General features: G+C 41.1%; 2 protein-coding genes across 2 annotated transcripts; one reads left to right on the forward strand and one right to left on the reverse strand.

The window, feature by feature from the left end:
• The first annotated feature begins 6,316 nt into the window (after positions 1–6,316).
• LOC124216293 (serpin B12-like) lies at positions 6,317–13,092 on the forward strand. Its single transcript, XM_046620623.2, has 7 exons — positions 6,317–6,608; positions 9,959–10,148; positions 10,516–10,639; positions 11,123–11,433; positions 11,608–11,797; positions 11,886–12,113; positions 12,185–13,092. Exons 1-7 carry the CDS (start codon positions 6,452–6,454, stop codon positions 12,851–12,853), a joined length of 1,869 nt encoding a protein of 622 aa, XP_046476579.1. The 5' UTR covers positions 6,317–6,451; the 3' UTR covers positions 12,854–13,092.
• Positions 13,093–13,739: 647 nt separating this feature from the next.
• Positions 13,740–18,023, reverse strand: LOC124216294 (uncharacterized). Its single transcript, XM_046620624.2, has 4 exons — positions 17,683–18,023; positions 15,368–16,273; positions 14,969–15,132; positions 13,740–14,154 (listed from the first exon to the last, which is right to left on the reverse strand). The coding sequence occupies exons 1-4, from the start codon at positions 17,714–17,716 to the stop codon at positions 14,041–14,043; spliced, it is 1,218 nt and encodes a 405-aa protein (XP_046476580.1). The 5' UTR covers positions 17,717–18,023; the 3' UTR covers positions 13,740–14,040.
• Positions 18,024–19,068: the final 1,045 nt, after the last annotated feature.

Here is a 19,068-nt window from a genome sequence, read left to right on the forward strand (position 1 = left end):
CCGCGTTGTACCCCGTAAATTTAATACTTTTTTCCCGGGCTCGCGGCACTACGTTAGCCGTAATTTTCGGTGCCAGGAAGACTGTCACGACAATATAAATACCTACACGGAGGTTCGGCATTGTACACGAAGCTCCGCGTGTGTGCGGGGTGGAAATATACGAGTATGCAGGGTTGTACCAGCCGGTATTATACCGCGTGCAACTCAAATTACGTTAACTTTGGGCATCTCTCAAAAATCGCCTCTTCAAAATTCATTGAAACCTGGGAGCGGGCAACGACTTTTTTAACACACAGATACGCGCCTAGAAACGCAAACTCTGCGTACCGCACAGTGTAGTAAAAATGTGAGGCAAGGGGCTGCCGGGCAGCTCAGAGCAGCCCGAGTCATATATTATGCATTGTTCTGCGGGCCACAGGAATCGCATATCTGTACCGATTTGCGGTGGCAGAATCTTGGGCGCCGCGGGGGCGAGGCGAATCGCTCCCTCCAACCCTTATCTCTGGATTCGTAGGGCGATATTCTCCCAATATTATAAATAAGTAACAGCTATCACTCGGGGGACGATCCGACGCCGCCGTCGCCTTGCGTATAAAGCGCGGGGCGTGACTCCGGCCGTTTAGCGTGACTCACGAAAGAGAACAACAGCACTCAAAGTCGTCTGACTACTAGCTGCCGTGGCTTGATATCTGAGCGCATCGCGTACCCCTCGAACTTAGTTGGGGCGCCAAGGGGTGGAGGCTGCTGCTGGGGGGCTAAACGGCTTACCGCGGTGTCATTGTGCAGAGGCGTCTGCGCCGCGCCAAGAGACACCCTCGACGACATCCACGTGCTGCGTCTAATCCTTTCATCTGCTCGGCTAATTGCTACGATTAAGAAACGGCAATGAAGTCTGCTTAACGAGCATATGCATCCCCCGAGTAGAGATCAGACGGGGCTTTCGGCTCCGTTGCCCAACCGTGAAACTATATATCTTTTTCTTTCTTACCCCCGTTACTTCCGTGCAGTTAACCCCCAACTTTGGTAAACAAGGCTTGTGTGCGCAATACTATACGTGTGTGTATGTATTAAAATATACATATAGAGTACCTTTTACGTAATACGTCATGTTTGCCCTCTGAGATCATCGGCGCCTCGTGGTCATTATCAGAAGTGCATCTAGTGTCAGGGCATAAATTTGGACATGCCATCTTGATCCTGCAGATTTGATTCGCGATTCGCGAATCGATATTTCAAGCAAAATTTGCTTTGCTGAGGGTATAAGAGGCTGACGGCAAATATTAATCGAGAGTTACTACGTTTACGTGCGAAATATTTGACACTCTTCAAATACGGTCATAGGCGTTTACGTGTTACTTTGACTTCCAACGACTCAAATCCGTTATCGTTCACGTGATCGAGCCTTACAGACTATCACCGGCTCATAACGCGTTACCTGGTGCACGTAAAGACACAACGGTCGTTTACGTTTTGGTAAATAGCGCAAGTCACGAAAATTAGTAACTCGATGCACGTAAGCACAGTGCATATTAACTTGTTTTTATCAGCAGTACACTTTTCGATTATTTTTCTATTTCCTCAGCACAGTAAAATGTAACGTCTGCGCTTTCATATTATTCAAATTTCCACAAGACCTAAACGCGACGGCACTCTAAATTTCCATTGGAATTCGTATCGTGCCCAGCTGCCGATTAGGATTTAAATTGACCGTAAAGTATAAAATAAAAAAATCTGTGAAAGTGTACCTACCTACGTTTAGTTTCAGCACTCGCATCGGTCCGTTGCGTTCGTCACATACAAGTTTCAAGTCTAAATCCTACAGAGTTCCGATTACCAATGCGAAGGGACAACTTGTAATCCAGGGCCTTGCAGGCGGGCGTCTTATCAGTAGGTTACAGAGTGATGGGTGCATGTATTACTCGAGAAGCGGTGTCCTCTGCACCTAACCCCGAACTGGATCCGATTCAGATTTGCTTATCAAATGAGCCCACGCCGGCTACTTACTCGTTAACTTTATTGCTGGTAAATGCCGCGTTAATGTTAACCGTGACTGTTTACGACGCCCTGCAACCAGTGGCAAGAGACAACAGAATTCCGTTGCGACGGGGTGTTATCGCGTTTTTATTGCCAGTCATCCGGCTCCGCGGTTTGTGGTTTATTCCGTTGTGTGCTAACAATAAGTAGCGACTAATGCGAATCAGTGACGGTGGAACGAGTCGAACGAGTGGAAGTCGAGAGCGATTTACTGATTTTCGAACGGCTGAATATTTCACGACTATTGACATGTTTCTTAGTTTTTCTTCCAAATTTACTCCAGTCAAATTACACAAATATTAGGCTCGACGTTTACGGATAGCGGCAACGTTTTCCTGTGTTCGATAGCCAGCATCGGGGTAAACCTATGCTCAAGGTTTAATATATCATATTGGAAATTCCATTGTAACTGATTGTCCCCAGAATGTAACCGTTTGAAAATTTATCCTGTTATTAATTTTCATTACACTTGCGCGATTACAAATTATTGGCTTACACGGGCGGTTTACAGTCTGTTCAAACGTGCGGGTAAAATGATTAAAATTGCAGCGCTGGATTGATCACTTTCCAATTTAAATAAAATCCGTAAAAGTATACAACGAAATTCATGTAGCGTCTATCACATAGCTGTGATAAATGAATGGGTTTAAGGTATACCGGATGTATAATATAATATGCAGATAACTGTTGCAGGGTCTACCGCGGTTTGATACCACTTATACTTCTCGAACGATAAATACGCAGCAGCGCAGCGTCTGAATCCGAATTTAAACTTGTTTATGGGCGTATAATGAATAAATGATTTACATACGGCATTATTAAACCTAGACACATTCGATCTAGTTTCCAATGTACATACAACTGATCGCTTGCTACGACGTGACCCAAATCGTGCAATATGCGGTCAGTGGTACGTATAATAGTTAAATAACACATAACCGGCAGTGTAATTAACGCGGGTATTCGCACACCAAAATGTTTCACAAACAAAACCGCACACCTGCGCAAATGAATTAACCACATATTCGTGAAGCAATATAAGTGGGTCTTTGTATCGTCTGGAATCAAAAGAGAAAAGATGAGCATAACAGAAATTTCTTTACAGAATAGATTAAACTCGTTATTTGAAAAAATTTTCCAGCCTCTGGGTAACCGCGGATACGAACAGAGAAGGAATTATGGTTGGCACCACAAGTTCAGACTGTACGTGTACTTATCTCGAGTTCTATCGAACAGAAGCATCTCCAAGTGTAAATCAAAACTTGATAACGCGTAATTAAAGCTGCTGGCAGCTCTCGTCATTACTTTCAACCGCATACATATGTGCATGCATGCATGCATGTTCACCTACGTACGCGTCTATAAACATGCGAGTACTCCGTGCAATGCGCTACGCTTCGTCGAGGCGATTTAACGCAGGACGCAATGCGTATCCTGTAACTCCGTATATTGCGTCTAGACTGTTATTACACCGTGGCTAATTACTATACCGACCATCTTCTTTTCGTCCATTTTACTCGCAGGGAATTGTTCGATTATTATTCGATTTCTCGACAGAGGCACTTTCGTTTCACACATGCGCACAGAGATTTTATTACTTGGAATTCCGAGACGTTTCGAACTGCTGCTGCTGTGAATATACCTTCAAATTTATGAAAATCGGTTACAACACTAGGTGCAATAGTCAGTTTTTCAGTTTTAGGGTAAAACCGTTCGGCGCAGCAGGCTAATTCAGCTAATCGATGCTTACTGAACGACCTTTTCCCCTGCTGCAGTATTCGCCAAAATCACAAATCGCGGCGAAATGGGTGGTGAAAAGATCACAGGTGTCGCACGCCCATGCTGTAGAAGGAAAATGTGTTGAATTTTTTTTTTCCGAAATTTGTACAAGAACGTTGCGATTAGCGGGCTAGTAAAAAAAACGCCGTGATTTCTAGCTTTCATACCAGTGTTTGAACCAGGTGTCACGAACACCTGGTAAAAACTGGAAAAATTAGTTGCAGAATACGTGGGTGTATGTAATTAGCTAATTTGGTTCTGCGATTAACAGCACGTTTTATGAATGCAAAAGTTTCAACTATTCAAAGGAAATATGTTCCCACCACTCATAACGGATGTCGAACGGATGCGAGTTTACGACCCGTCTAAGGAGATCCTGTGCTTACTAATGCACGTTATACCCTACTGAGAATATTGGCTTATTAATAAATCAACAACGCTGCGCAGATTCCAAGGCTCCTTTGTCACGAGTGCTTGAACAGAACCGTGTGATTAACCGGCAATAGCGACCACATATCAGTGGTCTGGTCGTTTTCATTCCATGAACTGGTTCGTCGGTCCCTGCAGTTGCTCTGTTTAGTGTCGCTGAAAGAATTTTAATTGCGTATGAATCACGCAAAGCACCGATGTAAATCAAACGACCAGCAATGTGTTATTAAACACTTTAGCCGTCATCAGTGGTCGCAGTTTAACCTCCGGGGGAAAACTTTCATTTTCCTGAAACAACGTGGTCTTTCTTACCCGGCACCGATTGACTTCGCAATTATCGGTGTTATCACAGATGCCTACTCTATCGGCCAACGGTAAGTCGTACATGCTGTCTCCGTCGATTTATAACTCATCGATATCTACGAAAGATACGCCGGTCAAACCAAGTTTGTTCAATTGGTTGAACGAAGGTTGATTAATAATCATGCTATTCACTGACGCTCATTTCGCTTATTGAAAATCATTTACTGACGGTATTTGCGTGGAACCGAAGAGATGACAAGTTTTTACTCCATTTACAATCCAGGATTACAGCCATGACTCTCCGGAATCTTGGGTCTCGAAATTCTTTCAATCTTGATTCGAAAAATTCCATAGACCATTGTCATAGCGTGATAATAGAAAATTACACAATATCCAGCGCACATTCACACACTGAGCGAGGAGTAGTGCGGCTAGCAATAAGCAAACTGTATGTAACGTATTTGCTGTTAGCGCAGCTAATGAGTCAAGGGCTCGCTAGGACGACGTGTTTAATACGTTGTTAACACATACGACTATGCACGTGTATACATACCTATATATCGTGGTGGAAATACCGGAGCTCGGGAAATTCCAGAGGAATGTTACGCACAACGTATAGCTGTGCATGCCATGTGCATACAAGTTTTAACGACTGGAGAATTCAGATTCGAGATTTGTCCTGCAAATCTATGCAACTGTAACCGGTTCCCGGTGAAGTTTATCCTTCAATTCAGGTCTGGGATGGTATCTTGCATCTACCTACGTCAAATACATGCATTACAATTTGTAATTGCAGATGTCCGGCATCGAGCGTGTACCGAGTAAGCCTGGCCGATTACTTTCATTGTCACGTTTGTGCAATTACTTTTCGTAACTTGAACTATGTCTATTTTAAGTTAATCATGATGCAGCAGCGATACGGATTTCGATCAGTTCCGAACCGTGAATTAAATAATGTCCCTGAAATGCCTTCGTAATCCGAGCCAAGTTTACGATGACTCGGAAGAACGAAGTGATTTCAAGTCATCGCTCTTCCGTTTCAACGTTGCTCAATTTTTCAGGGGTTTCAGCCTCGTTAAGTATTGATTTACTCGCGCAACTACGATTTTCATCGAATCAAGAATTTCCGGAACTCTACGTGCAATACCTGGCTTCGAAGCAACGAGGTTAGACGATTTACGTTAGATTTTTCACTGTAACAAACGGTAAATAATATTTTTCTTTGCTTGCGCTGTCCTCCAAAATGAATCACACCTTATAGATATTTCAGACTAGAATCTAAAACAAGCGTCAATCTCAATTCGTGATTTGATTTTGTTACGAGCTAGGTTCCTAAGAAAGTAATCAGATATTGTGTATCAAATAGGATTTCCAAATTACTCCATCGGGACAGAGTACGTCATAAAAAGAAATCTGTAGTTTCTACACAGGTAATCAACGCCAGCGACTGTAGGGATTCCCCTTGAACGAACTCGTGAACAAGAATGATTTCCCAGAAATCAAACTAGGCCGACGCTGTTTTAAATTTGGCATATAGTGCGCCGATTAATTAGTGGCTCGCATACCTCGAGATTTCATATTCCACGGCTTATGACGGCCGGGAAAATGACGCGTCGCTTGCGCCTCAATCTTCGGAAACCAAGTACAGTAATTCCCGCAAGAATATACCGTGGCTGTATAACTGACCAATGACCATGGCTCTGGGAACGACGGAATATATTATCTGAGTCAGAGTTTTTTTCGACGGCAGATATGAGCCAGTCACCAGTAACTATCCGGAGTCAGTGTTGCCTGCGACACAGCTCGTCGCGCTTCTGTGGGCAGAAATTATTCCTGAGTTGAAACGCGTTGGTTTCTCATGTGTAAATACTGATCAAGCTCGCGCTAGTTTATCGAATAATTAACCATGATACTGGCCACGTCTTTGGTGGCTGTTGCCCTTGCAACTGCGATATCAGCGGAAAATATCGTCTTTGACAAGCCAAAATTCCCTGCCGTCGATCCGTATGAGTTACCAAGTGTTTTTCGAACTCGAGTCGCTGACCTTCAGAAATACCCGCTAGGTGAGTTCAATTTTTTCCTTAATAACCATTCGACGAAACCTGATATGACTGAAATTTAACGTTCATGAAAACATTTACAATAATGTCTCGTGTCGCTTTTCACTGAAAGTAAAAATATTGTTGTAGAAATTATTTTGTAGCTTTAATAAAACTTGGAACAAGTCTTGGAGTATGTCCATTTTTACTGGTAAAATGGCCGAAAAATTACAGATATCTGGAACCACGTAAACTATAAATTATGTTTAGAGGACTTACTTGATAAAATGACGCAGAATTTCGAAACACTCATATAATTTTTTTCCTTTCGCCAAGATCAAGGGGACTAGGAAGGCTAAAAGTACATCGTCAGACAATTACTTAAAATAAATTTTATTTATTAATTGGAATTCTCTAGGCCACTATTCGAAAAACCCCGCTTCACAGTCTGCATGATTCCGTCGATCTGAAAAATTCAAAAAGATTCTTCTAAAGCAATGTTTTCGTTATAGTATGAAAAATTGAGTGTTAGAGAACTATTTTTATGAAAAATTTTATTTCCTTATGAAGATGATTTATCTTGACCTTGGAGATTTGTTGATTAAAATTATTCTTGGATATGAAGGTCACAACTCAAAACACTTTTATCGTGTTAACGTTTCGGCCCTGGTGGGGGCCCTCCTCAGAACATTTTTATTTAAATATCTGTCACGAACAAAATAAAATAAAATAATATACAAATAGGTTTGACAAAATAAGACATATTGATGTAAATAATATGCAAGGGTGTTGAAGCAGTATAAAAGAGAAATTACCTCATATGAGATGACACTTCCAATTACATAAATGCGTGTTAGTAAATGAAGAATAAATAGAACAAAAAGGCAAAAAGACAAAAACCGAAACACACTGCGTTCGAGACGCGTAACTCCCACGAATTCATAATTATAGTTGGTTTGTTAAATGAAATAAAATACACAGCCGTTATGGTTGAGTCAGAGCACATAAGCACAGTGGAACGTCTAGTGTGTAGTGGGAAGAGGTCGATCTCGATAGTTATCAGAACAACGCAGAGTCAACGGGTTAAACGGAAAACAAAATTTTTTTGTGTTAAGAAGGTTATTTCCTTATGTTTCGCAAAAGAAGTGTTAGATAAGATGTCGAAAATTTGGCTTGACGGACTATGACGAAAACATTACTGTGCAGGAATCTGTTTGAATTCTGCAGTTCCATATATTGACCTACACTGAATGAATCATGCAGAACCTGAACCGGCGTTTTCCCAACAGTGGCCTAAAGAATTCCGATTAACAGATATGATTTATCATAAATAATTTCTTTTACAATTTTTTTTTCCCTTACTTCACTTTCGAAATTACAATAAGTAATGTGTAACCAATGCTTTGTCTTATTTTTAATAATATACCTACTCCGTAAAATACAACGGTCAAAATATTAATTTTCGCCAGCGCTGGAGGTATGTGCCCCCTTAAAATCTCCGAAAACACAATTTTTGGTGTTGATTTATTATATTATTACAATCTCTTACGAAAATTTTGGCGCAACTGTTATTGAAAAATTGTCAATTTTGCATTTGGGAAATGAAATAGCACTTGCTGATTTATCGATTGTTAACGTATGCGTGGTGACGAGTAATTGCGAAGCTGCAAAAAAAGAAGGTTAGATGGAAAGTAAAGTCTGATGAGCAGAACGAAGCACGAGAAGTTCAGAAAGCAGAATGCTGGATCGGAGTTCTGGGAATAAGAGGATATATTCAGGTGTGTACGGTACGTGCGAGGATTGTTAAGCCTGGTGAAATGAAGAGGCTTCCACATAAGAAAGACGATAAATGAGTTGTGAGTGTGAAATGGTGATGCGCGCGTAAAACTGGTATCCATGAGAAAAATATTAGTAATTAAGATTGTTAGGATGTTAGAGGAATTTACAGATGAAGAGCTGAATTTTCGATATATTGTTAATCGCTAATACATACGTGTAAAATAATGTTTTGAGAAAGATCTGATGTGTAGTTTTTGTGTAATTAATTATTGAAACTTGGATATTTAATATGTAGTTAATATAAATAATTTAATTAATCCAATTAGAAGTGATCTTAGGTAAAACTTAAATTTAAATCATTAATCTACATCTTCATATTTTTTATATCAGTTAAAAAAAAATCTGTTTTTTATTATGACTTACCGCGTACTGTTCGAACAACCTCAAGGAGGATGTTGAGCGTTGAAGGTAACCGCGAGTCTAAAGTTCGGGCGTATAGTACGCATGTTTACACGCTTTTTTCCCAAAACAAAGTTTTTAATTAGTTTTATCATAATAATTAATGAACTTCTTAAAATATCGCCTTGTTTTTTACTTTTCGTCGGATTTGGTGATATAAGGAAAGCATTGGTTTCGGTCGATGATCACTGTTTATATTTTGAACGAATCTTTACGTTTTCGAATCTCTCGAATCCACAAAACTGGTTTTTAGAAAAATGTCAGTCCGGTGGATGCAAGTCTGTCGGTCTGTTGGTCTGTTCGACAAACTCCCGCGATGATCTTGGAAATGGTTTGATGAAAAAATCTAAAACTTTACACATTGAACCGATGCCTGTATAAAAAAAATTTTTATTCGTACCGATAGAACAATGAATTTAAAATCGTTTTCGCGATTCTCAGATTATTATCCGCCGTTTTTTTAATTTTCACTTTTGAAGCACAATTTAAGTTCAATCTACGTAGGCAAATCCCGCAAATGGAATGACGTTTAAAAACTTACAAAATTTGCATGCGGCGGCTCCGAATCCTGGCAAAAAAGGAGCAATGCGCAAAACGAGCGCTCGTCTTCGTCGCTCAATGTTTTCCTTAATTATCAATATTTTTTTTCACGAATACCACTGACTTTCATCGACAAAAATGTGACAAGCAACTTGAAAATAAGAATAACTTCGTACATTTTCTCAATTGATCATAAACGTCATTCGAATTCTTACCGCATTTTTAGCCGTCAAAGCCTTCCTAGTCCCTTATCCACGACTTCGGCTGAGATTGCTGGGGGCACATGTACGGATATGTATAATGTTGTAGAAATAGTTTCGTATCTATTCATTTTTATTCGTTTGGACGTTTCGTCTATCAAATACACTGATTCTAATCACGTCAGTTCAAGGCTACTCGCGCAAAAACATTTAAACCCGAGTGTGACGTAAGCATGTAGTATAGTTTTGGCGACACCTTATTTTTCAATAGTCAATATTTAAAAATTGTCCGGACCCGTAAATGTGAGGTCATTATTTCAGTAACACTTATTTAATCTAACAATTTTCCAGTGAGAGAACACTTAAACACTGAAAAACTTCTCATCCCTGTTTTAGCTGTCGAAGCCGCCTTGAGCGTGGCACTTAAGCTTCAAGCGATTGAAGACCGTAGCGGTAAACAAAAAAATTTTCTCGTGTCTCCATTAACTGTGGCTGCGGCATTAGGCCAGCTGATGCTTGGAGCGAGAGGTGATATGAAAAATCAAATTGGAATCCTTCTCACTCTTCACGATAGCACCCAGAATAGGTGAATATGCTTTATTTCACTACAGGTTTTTGGATTTGTTTTAAAGCTTATCCTTAAACAGCGACTAAAATTTTGTGAATCGAGCTCACAATTTATCCTTTTTATCTATCTATCCTTCCAATTTTACAGTTATACATTCATGCTCGGTACCTATATATAAGCAGAGATGTTTTTTTTTAAATTGTTATATTTTACCGGAAACTTTAACATCGTATTTTTCTAACGAATATGATTTCCTACTACGTCTGACTAGCGAAAATTGAACAATTACTTTTATTTTATCTTATACTATTCATCGTATTTTTTCTGCACTTATTATTATTTTCTCTATTACGTTCATCGTTAGTGTTGCTTTTTAATTGTTCAGCATTACGAATACGTCTGAGGCTGCTGTTGAACAACGAATTGCTAACAGTTCCGCTACATCGGTTGAACAACGTGTGGGAAATCCTGGGGATCCAAGTTTAGTTAAAGGAAGTGGCAATGTGGTTGTAAGTAAATAGTTCTTACTGTTCGTTTATTTGACACCTACTAATCCACAAGCCTACCGATAAAACATATGTGCGAACTAGTAAAATTATGCAGCGGCTTCCAGTATGTCGAACGAAATTTGTGTGATATAGGTACTACAGTTGATAGAAATTTATTGGTGTAATAAAATCGCAATCCAGACTTTTTACTACCAGATCCAATGTCGGCGTACAATTTAAATCGGCGCTGATTTATGGACTGTGAATATCACAAAGATAAGTGTCTTAAAGATTTGCTTCGTGCCACCGGTTTACTGTCATGATGATTGAAGAAGATACTCAAGTATTATTCACTGTGACAGTAGCGCGAAATCAATTTCGTTGGTTTTCCCCAGACGACCTAATGGAAGAACCCGTTTTGGAGTCTCTTGCGTCACTCGTACGTGGTATAAATACAACTGCGTTCGTCGTTCACTCAATTTCCTCATGTTTTCTTTCTTTCAGTCTCGATTCAGAAATACAGTCAGCGCCCAGGACGCCTGGTCTTACGAACCTCACCGGATAAAAATGCACCAATTTGCTACCAGGACTCAGGATGGTTCACCTGGTCTGGAATTGCATCGTCAACTGGGCAGCTTAATTAATGAGCTTTCAACCCCTCTTCCCCCACCTGGGGTTGTCCATTCGTTGGCCAACCGGTCCTACTTGCATACTAGCAGTGCATTTTTTGTCGACAAAAACATGAATCTGAACGATGTCTTCGTTCGTGCCGTTGTGGATTTCTACCAATCGAGAGTTATGCCACTTGATTTCAGGTACGTCGCACAAAAATTAACTACTGGTATTCGAAGCCTGTTCGTATAAGATTTGCAATGATCTTGGGGAAGGTAAATTTTCAATAGACAAATCTGGTAGAGGATTATAATTCATGAACCGTTCGTTTTCTCAACCGTTGTCCGTTTTGTAGTAATTATTTGACGTTATCATAGGAATAATTCTGTCGAAGCTCAGAACGAAGTGAACCGATGGGGATCGATGCAAACCGGAGGTCTGATTGATCGCTTCCTAGCGTTTCCGCCCCCACCGGACACAGCGGTAATTCAAGCTGTAACCGTCCACTTCCGCGGTGCCTGGCAAACGCCTTTCATACCCGGCGGAACGATTGGTGGACTCTTCAAGGTACCAAGGTCAACTTGACCGATAACGAAGCATGTCACTCGTGTACGTCTTTGAAATCGATACTGAACTGTAAGTTACTGTCATACAGACGTCAGAGAACACCACAGTCTCTGTGAACATGATGAGAGGTACACTCGAGGAGGCGACTTACGCCGAAGACAATAATCTGGGTCTTCGCATGCTGGTGATGCCTTACTCTAATTACGAGTGCGCCATGTACGTGATCCTTCCAACAGAGACGAACCCCTTGAAGTACAACGTCGGTCATCTGGTCACTCAACTGACGAGCAAAAACTTGGTAGATCTTGCTGCGATGGTGAGTATTTCAAATTTCGTTAGCAAAATGCTCTCTCGAATTCGGTTGATTGACATTTGTTTCTTTATCAGGGGAAAAAACGGACCGTGAACGTCATGTTTCCCAAGCTCTCGTTGACTGCATCACTGAACTTGGCATCAGCCTTGGAGGAGCATGCCGCATTTCTGAACAAAGAGAAGGCTGAAGCTGAAGCGGCAAACGGGGCGAACGAAACCCTTGAGCCCGTTGTTTCGAACTTAAACCTAACGTCACCCACTCCAAATCAAATCACAACTTCAGAGGTGAACGTTAAATCTCGAATCAACAAGAACGCATCAGTGAATCAGAAGCCCGATGATGTGCAGCGAGTCATACCTTTGAACGCATCGCAGCCTGCGTCAAGTTCAGAGTCCACTCCAGTTCTCGAGGGCGGCAAGAGCACTGAGGAAATTCGGATAACGTCGAGAATGGGAGAAGCTCTCTCGGATCCCAGCGAGTCCAAGGAACCCTTGCCCAAGGCCCCGTTGATCCTCGCCGGGGCGGCGAAAGACTCCAAGTTCCGGATATCGGACATTATTCAACAGATAGCACTTGAGGTCAACGAGGCGGGAACAGAGGCAGCCGCCATTGTCGGAACGACGATAAACTACAGCGGTGGCGTGAAAAATTTCAAAGTGAACAGACCTTTCCTGTTCTTCATCCGCCACGAAGAAACCCACGCGATTCTTTTCTGGGGAACCATCGTCGATCCTACCGCGTGATCAATATTCGCGAATTTTATACCTCGATTAATTTTTATCGATTGATTCTGCGGCTCTGTCATCCAGAAGAACCGGTTTTGCAGATCAAGAATTTCCATCCGGCATTTAATATAGTGCTGTTTAGTATTACTTTTTGTACATTAAATTCAACGAACATGGCATACGAGTACCCGTAACAGTGGTAACGATGTATAATGCCGATATACGCCACATCAAGGAAAGAAATGATAAACGGGAAACTTAATCGCGTTGTCTGTTTCATCTTTACCAAAAACCAGCCACCTATATAAAAACTTAGCGCCATACCGTACAGCTTATTTGATTCACTTGTACCCTATCGATGCCGGCGCGACTTTTTATTGCGTGCTGCTGGATAGTCAAGTCTAGTGGACCGTAAAATGCAAAGCAATTGACCAGCAGTGTGTACTACACCTCGGGTATCGATGTGTACAGGTATAGAGCGAGCCGTGCATCGGTTAGGCACAGACGTTTAAGTGCAGACCGAGTCGTGGAGGGAGACCTGAAGCAATCTGACAATATAACAATCGGACCGGCGTGGCCGACGCAATTTCCTCCGCGAATGCGTCCCACTGGAACCATCGGATCCGTATCTATTTTATAGATAAGCCTATTTCATTCGCGCCTCATTCTTGCGCTAGGTGAGGCAATTCGTCGAAGAATCAACGATTGCAAAATTGCGCGGGTCCCGTGTCTGCTCCGTACTATTTTCTCATAAAAAATATACCGAAATCAGCACAGTTTTCCCTTACTCTTTTCTTTTTGTGATTCTACTCACTAAAGTCTGCGGTTTCTTTATTAGAAGTTTGTTTTTAGTACCTAATTTTCACAACGTGTTTTTACAACACAGTTACGCAAGTGATTGTACCGTTCTTTTTCGTTTTTTTTTTTTTTCTTTAATGATTTTTACCTCTCACGGAAGTGATACAATGCTAACCGGGCTATTATTGAGGGCCTAGAGATATACCGGTTGAATTTAATTGAATTCGGATTTATTGGAATCGTTGAGAGTAAAATTGTTCACACTTGTGCCGCAGGCGCAGCTTATACGTAGAAACAAGACCTTGAATTGCGGAAACATGTTAAGCGCTTCGCTCTATGAATTGATAGAGGATGTGGATTGCAATTTTTATTATAAAAAAATGTATATACAGATATTAATCTTGTGATTAACACGCCACGTTGAACCACCAGTCGCACACTTGCAGATTCTCGCTGAAGAGGGTTCCGTTTGGACACATCATGGGAACTCCGGTCTTTTCTCCGTAACACACGTAGAATATCTATAATAATCGAGAAAACGGTTAGTCAATGACCACAGTCTGCACCGGTAAAAAGAAAATGAAGATTGCAAAAACGTTACTTCTAATTCTTCACACTTTTACTATCCGTAACAAACTGCAGCCGTCACGGCTAACGGGCCTGACAATGACAGCGTGTGAAACGAATTCTGAGCCCTCATTCCGGCTGTCCACACGTCAGTGTCTCAGTGGGTTAGAGTTACTTGTTGAATTTTGCACGAGCGTGAACAGTGACTGTTACAAAAGTTAGAATGACTCTTGCAAAGAGGACTTTTAGGCTTTGGAATTTTTTTTTTTTTCTGACTTGCATTGGTGAACAGCAGTAATAGTTTTCAAATGCAGCTTATCTTTTTTTTCATATTTTTATCTATAAGTCTACCTTCGTTGTACGAGCAGAAATGTTTAGCACATCTTGATGAAACTACAATGTGTTCATTGATGTGCGAAGAATGAGGTACGAATTAAAGTCGCAACGCGTTGTGTTCGCCACTTGTATGAACACGAATGCATTATGTGCCTCGAACAATGAATTATAAGGCGAGACAATCAACTCGTGCGCATTATTGTAAATGTTTTATAGAGTCACAGCAGGAATTCATATATACGATTTATTGTCTGATCGATCGTTGGGCTTTTTCAATAGTGTCCAACACCTCCAGCAATAATAAATCGTTTAACCGAAAAATATTTACGTAACACTGAAACTTTCGGAATTATTATAAGTTCGTGTTGCGGTTCAGCACTCGGGCGTCAAATTTTCTTGTGACATTTTTATTCCATCACGTCGTTTGATTACCTGACATCTGGATGCACGGTCGGCGAGATAGATGTGCGTTCCAGGACCGACCGGACAGACGAACCTGCTGGAAGGATACCGGAGGTAATTGTGCTCGTGGTGTTGATGAACGGGATAATCTTGGCCGGCGACACCAGGAATCGCGTCAACTTTCCACGCCGTATCTGCATCGCAAAAAATATTACGTTGGTCGTAATGGGTTCGATAAATGGAGTAAATTAGAAAAAACAAGACTCTCCGGATTTTGATTGTACTTATTTGAGACATATTGTACATATTATCTCGATGCGGAACTGTACTCCGTTTACCATCCGGAAAGTGAATGCCAGAGTCACCGCACAATTGGTGCGGATATTGAATAGAATCGGATATCAACAGGTGCAATAGTCTGATACTTACCAACAAACTTGTAGTGGTTTACGGTTTGAACCGGACGTCTTCCCCAATGATACCCGGTTTCTTCGGATGAAAGGATGTCTTTCTTCTTCGAAATTTCATTTTCATTCGCCTTCTGATTATATCTATCAGATCCGCCTGTTCTAGATGCAGACTCAACAGTGGCATTAGGATTCAACCTTATCTTCAAGGGTTCGGAAGCGGTATTACCCCAGTACGGCGGAAACTTGGTGTCAGTTTTCCGAGATGAATCCGACGGATATTCCTGACGGTTACCAAAAGTTTCCTTTCTTTTTTGCGGGACAAAGAAACGTCCGATGTCGTTTTCATCTGGCCCGTGGCGTGCTGACGAATTCTTCACCCCGTCCCTGAGAGAATACGACGAAGTGGATTCGTGGAACTTCGAACGGCCGAAAGTGGTACTGTCTGGAAGTTCCGTTGTAACGACGTCGTCCTTCTTGGTTAGTGACGGAAGCTGGGCCGTTTTATCGTTTTCAAAATCGAACTCGGGAGTGTACGATTTGTACGGTGGTAGCAGCACGGAAGACGGGGTCGAATATCTTCCCGATGGCCTTGAGCGCAGTCGAACATTTCTACGTGGAGGGTCTGAAGGGCCGTTGTCCGACCTGGGGCGCAGTTCGGCTGCCATTATCGGCGAACCAAATGTTCGAGGCTTTTCCGACTGTTCATTTTTCCGCAGTCTTTTACCGTTCAAAACCTTGTCAGCGTTCTGTAGTGCGATTGCCAGTGACTTTATACGCTCTTCGTTCGATGCAAGTGTCCGATTGGGCAAGATTTTAGCAAGCAATGGATCTCTGTAACGACTACTGGTTTTGTTGCTCGTCAGTTTTGCAGCTATTGTTGTACCTTGTCTTGCCAGAGACTCCACTGTCAGAAATTGAATGATTCCTGAAAAATCGAGCACAGAATTTAATTGTGCACTTATTGAAGTGGTTGTTTTGTTCGATGCGGGATTGTTGATCAAATAACTCAAACGAGGGATTAGATCAGCGTGGTATTTATAAATTCGTTCGATCCGAACACTTTACTTTGGTAGTTGTTGAAAATATGAATAAGCAGGAAAGCTGTGACTTGGCAGTTCCTTGAAAAGTAATAACCGAATGAGAACTTTCGCAAATTGAGTTTCGAATTATATCATTTCATCAAGGGCAAACAGGCGCTAAAGAAGAAAGTATACGCATTCGTGATTGCGAACGAAGTCGAACAATGCGAAACTTCGAGATCGGTATCTCAAATTTATAAACAGAATCGTCCAGTACAGGTATTATCCTCATTTACATGAATGAAATGTGCTAAACTGTCTTACATAACCATTGCGTGAAATTTTAATCACACAATGTAACATCGTGGAAAAGTATTCGAATTTTTTCATATAAAGCTGCCGTATATTCCGAAACCGATTGTTCGGACATGAAACAGTTCGTGTAACCGGTTAATGTCAAATTGCAAAACAATGACCCATATGCAAACTTGGTTCCCATGCCGCGATAATATCCTGTTAGAAAAATGTGTGATATTTTTCGGTTGTTTCATAGATGTATTCAATTACATGAAACAGACTCGCAATTCATTACCACTGACTACTAAACTGAAAGATTGAAAAAAGAATCTACTATAATGATAGTAGTGAAAACTGATACAACGATGTTGAAACTATTTCTCCTTCGTGAAAGGTTAAAGCGATGGATACTGCAATTATTATATGACGAGCAGATTGCCTTTAAAGCGATTCTTGGCATTGGCAACATAGATGCGCGAAAATGTGGAATGGTGCTGACCGAGAACAAGGTATTGTTTTATTTTGTTTTTTTCTTACAACGAAACGACTTTCGGAAGTAGATGAAGGTCCGATTACATTGTGTCTTACATCCGTCTAGTTTCTACGCTACGGGTCTGTTATTTTCAAGGCACCCGTAAACCGTTGCTGAATAATTGCTGTCTAAAATTCGGACAATGCCACATATGCACGGTGCACATTTAAGCGCTTCCACCAGCCAAAATTATTTTGCATGAATCATTTAAAATTTAAATATTCTACAGACTCTTTTGACGTAATTTTCTCACACTTTCCCCAATAATCATTTACGATCAATCGCGACGAACAAATTTAACAATGTCCTGTCAGGATTACACTCAACAACTGCACGCCATCCTGTCTACCATTCACTTCCTCCTGAGCTTCATGAATACGCATTCTACACATTTCACAGTTAATTAGATCGTGCCAGAATTGAATGCCAAAGATAGTTTGTGGCAGTATTATGTCAAGTAAAAAATTTACGGTTAATCTAACTCACCCAAGAACAGGATAGGCCTCAGCATAGTCCGCATGGTGGCCCTCGCGTTCGGAGGAACTCTGTCTGCTATTTCGCGCGCCGAGTTGCTTGATACTGTTCTATGCGAGGGCTGTTCCTCAGGAGGTAAGCTATTACTCCAGGGCCTGGAGAGGGGCGTCTATCTTTGTGAGGCGACGTTCAGATACAGAAACCAGGGAAAGTCACGGTGTGCGGCGTCACGCGAGCACCTTTACGTGCCCACAAAAACGCTTAAGGATCAAACTGTTGCAGAAGCTATACGAAGAATTTTTTCTTGTTGACGAGAAATCTGCACTACTAAACTTGTTGCGAAATTATTGAAAATCTACGCTTCGGATTATTAACTTCCAATAAAAGAATTCCGATCGTCGACGTTGAAAAAAAAATTACCAAAAAACTTGATCGGTCGATATAAATGTTGAATAATTAATGTGGCAATCGACGCGATAAATGTGACGTATATACTTTAACCCGGTATTATAATACACGCTGCGAATGATTATTCATTAAATGACAATGGCCGGTATTATTTGAAAAGTTGAATCATATTGTTGTTTTTTCAGAGGTCGTAATCGTGATCGTATCCTTCGATAGGTTTTCTTATGATGTCATTTTCCAAATGACGCTGAACTTCGTGCCCTGCAGTCTGTAGCGTCAAGTAAAAAAGGTCACGCTTTGAAATATCCGTTTGAAGTAAGTGACAAATTCCTGGGATCGCTGACATTTAGCCCCAAGAGTTCACTACGCCATTGCAAAGGCCGGTTTATTCAGTACAACTTTGCCTAGAGAAATTTTTGACTACGGTTTTTTGTTTTGTTAATCGTATTCTTTCTGTCTTCAGGAAAACCGGAAATACCCCTTTGCTCGTGTTATCCGGTAATTGTTTAAAAAAAATTCCAATCTGTGAACAAATTACTATACCGGCGACATGTGACTTATTTTTCTGCAACAGAGGTTTGAAATTTACTTTCGCTGAGAATTGTTTAAACCGAGCAGTGACATTGAGGAGTGTGTTTCGAACGTTAGGTGCATAATTTAACACCGTGAATAGTTCTCTTGTTGCTCAAATATAATGTGCATAATTTTAATTTTTTGATGATGTCGATAATTATATGTTCATGCCGTGATGCGTAGATCTGATAAGTTTCCGTTGCATCCTTGACCACTGAGGCAAATACAGTTTTCATATTTTTTGCGCTAGTTAGAATCTTGAAACCGTGCCGTGATTCTTGCGAAATTGTGGGAAATTGAACACCTACGCTTCGTATCGCACGTGACACATGAACAGCAAAACTCACCAGTACATTGCGAAAATGGGTCTGAAATCATTCAACTCGGACCTCGTGAAAGATATCACATGTCATGATA

The sequence above is a fragment of the Neodiprion pinetum genome, chromosome 4 (genome assembly GCF_021155775.2).
Source record: "Neodiprion pinetum isolate iyNeoPine1 chromosome 4, iyNeoPine1.2, whole genome shotgun sequence".
NCBI classification, from domain to species: domain Eukaryota; kingdom Metazoa; phylum Arthropoda; class Insecta; order Hymenoptera; family Diprionidae; genus Neodiprion; species Neodiprion pinetum.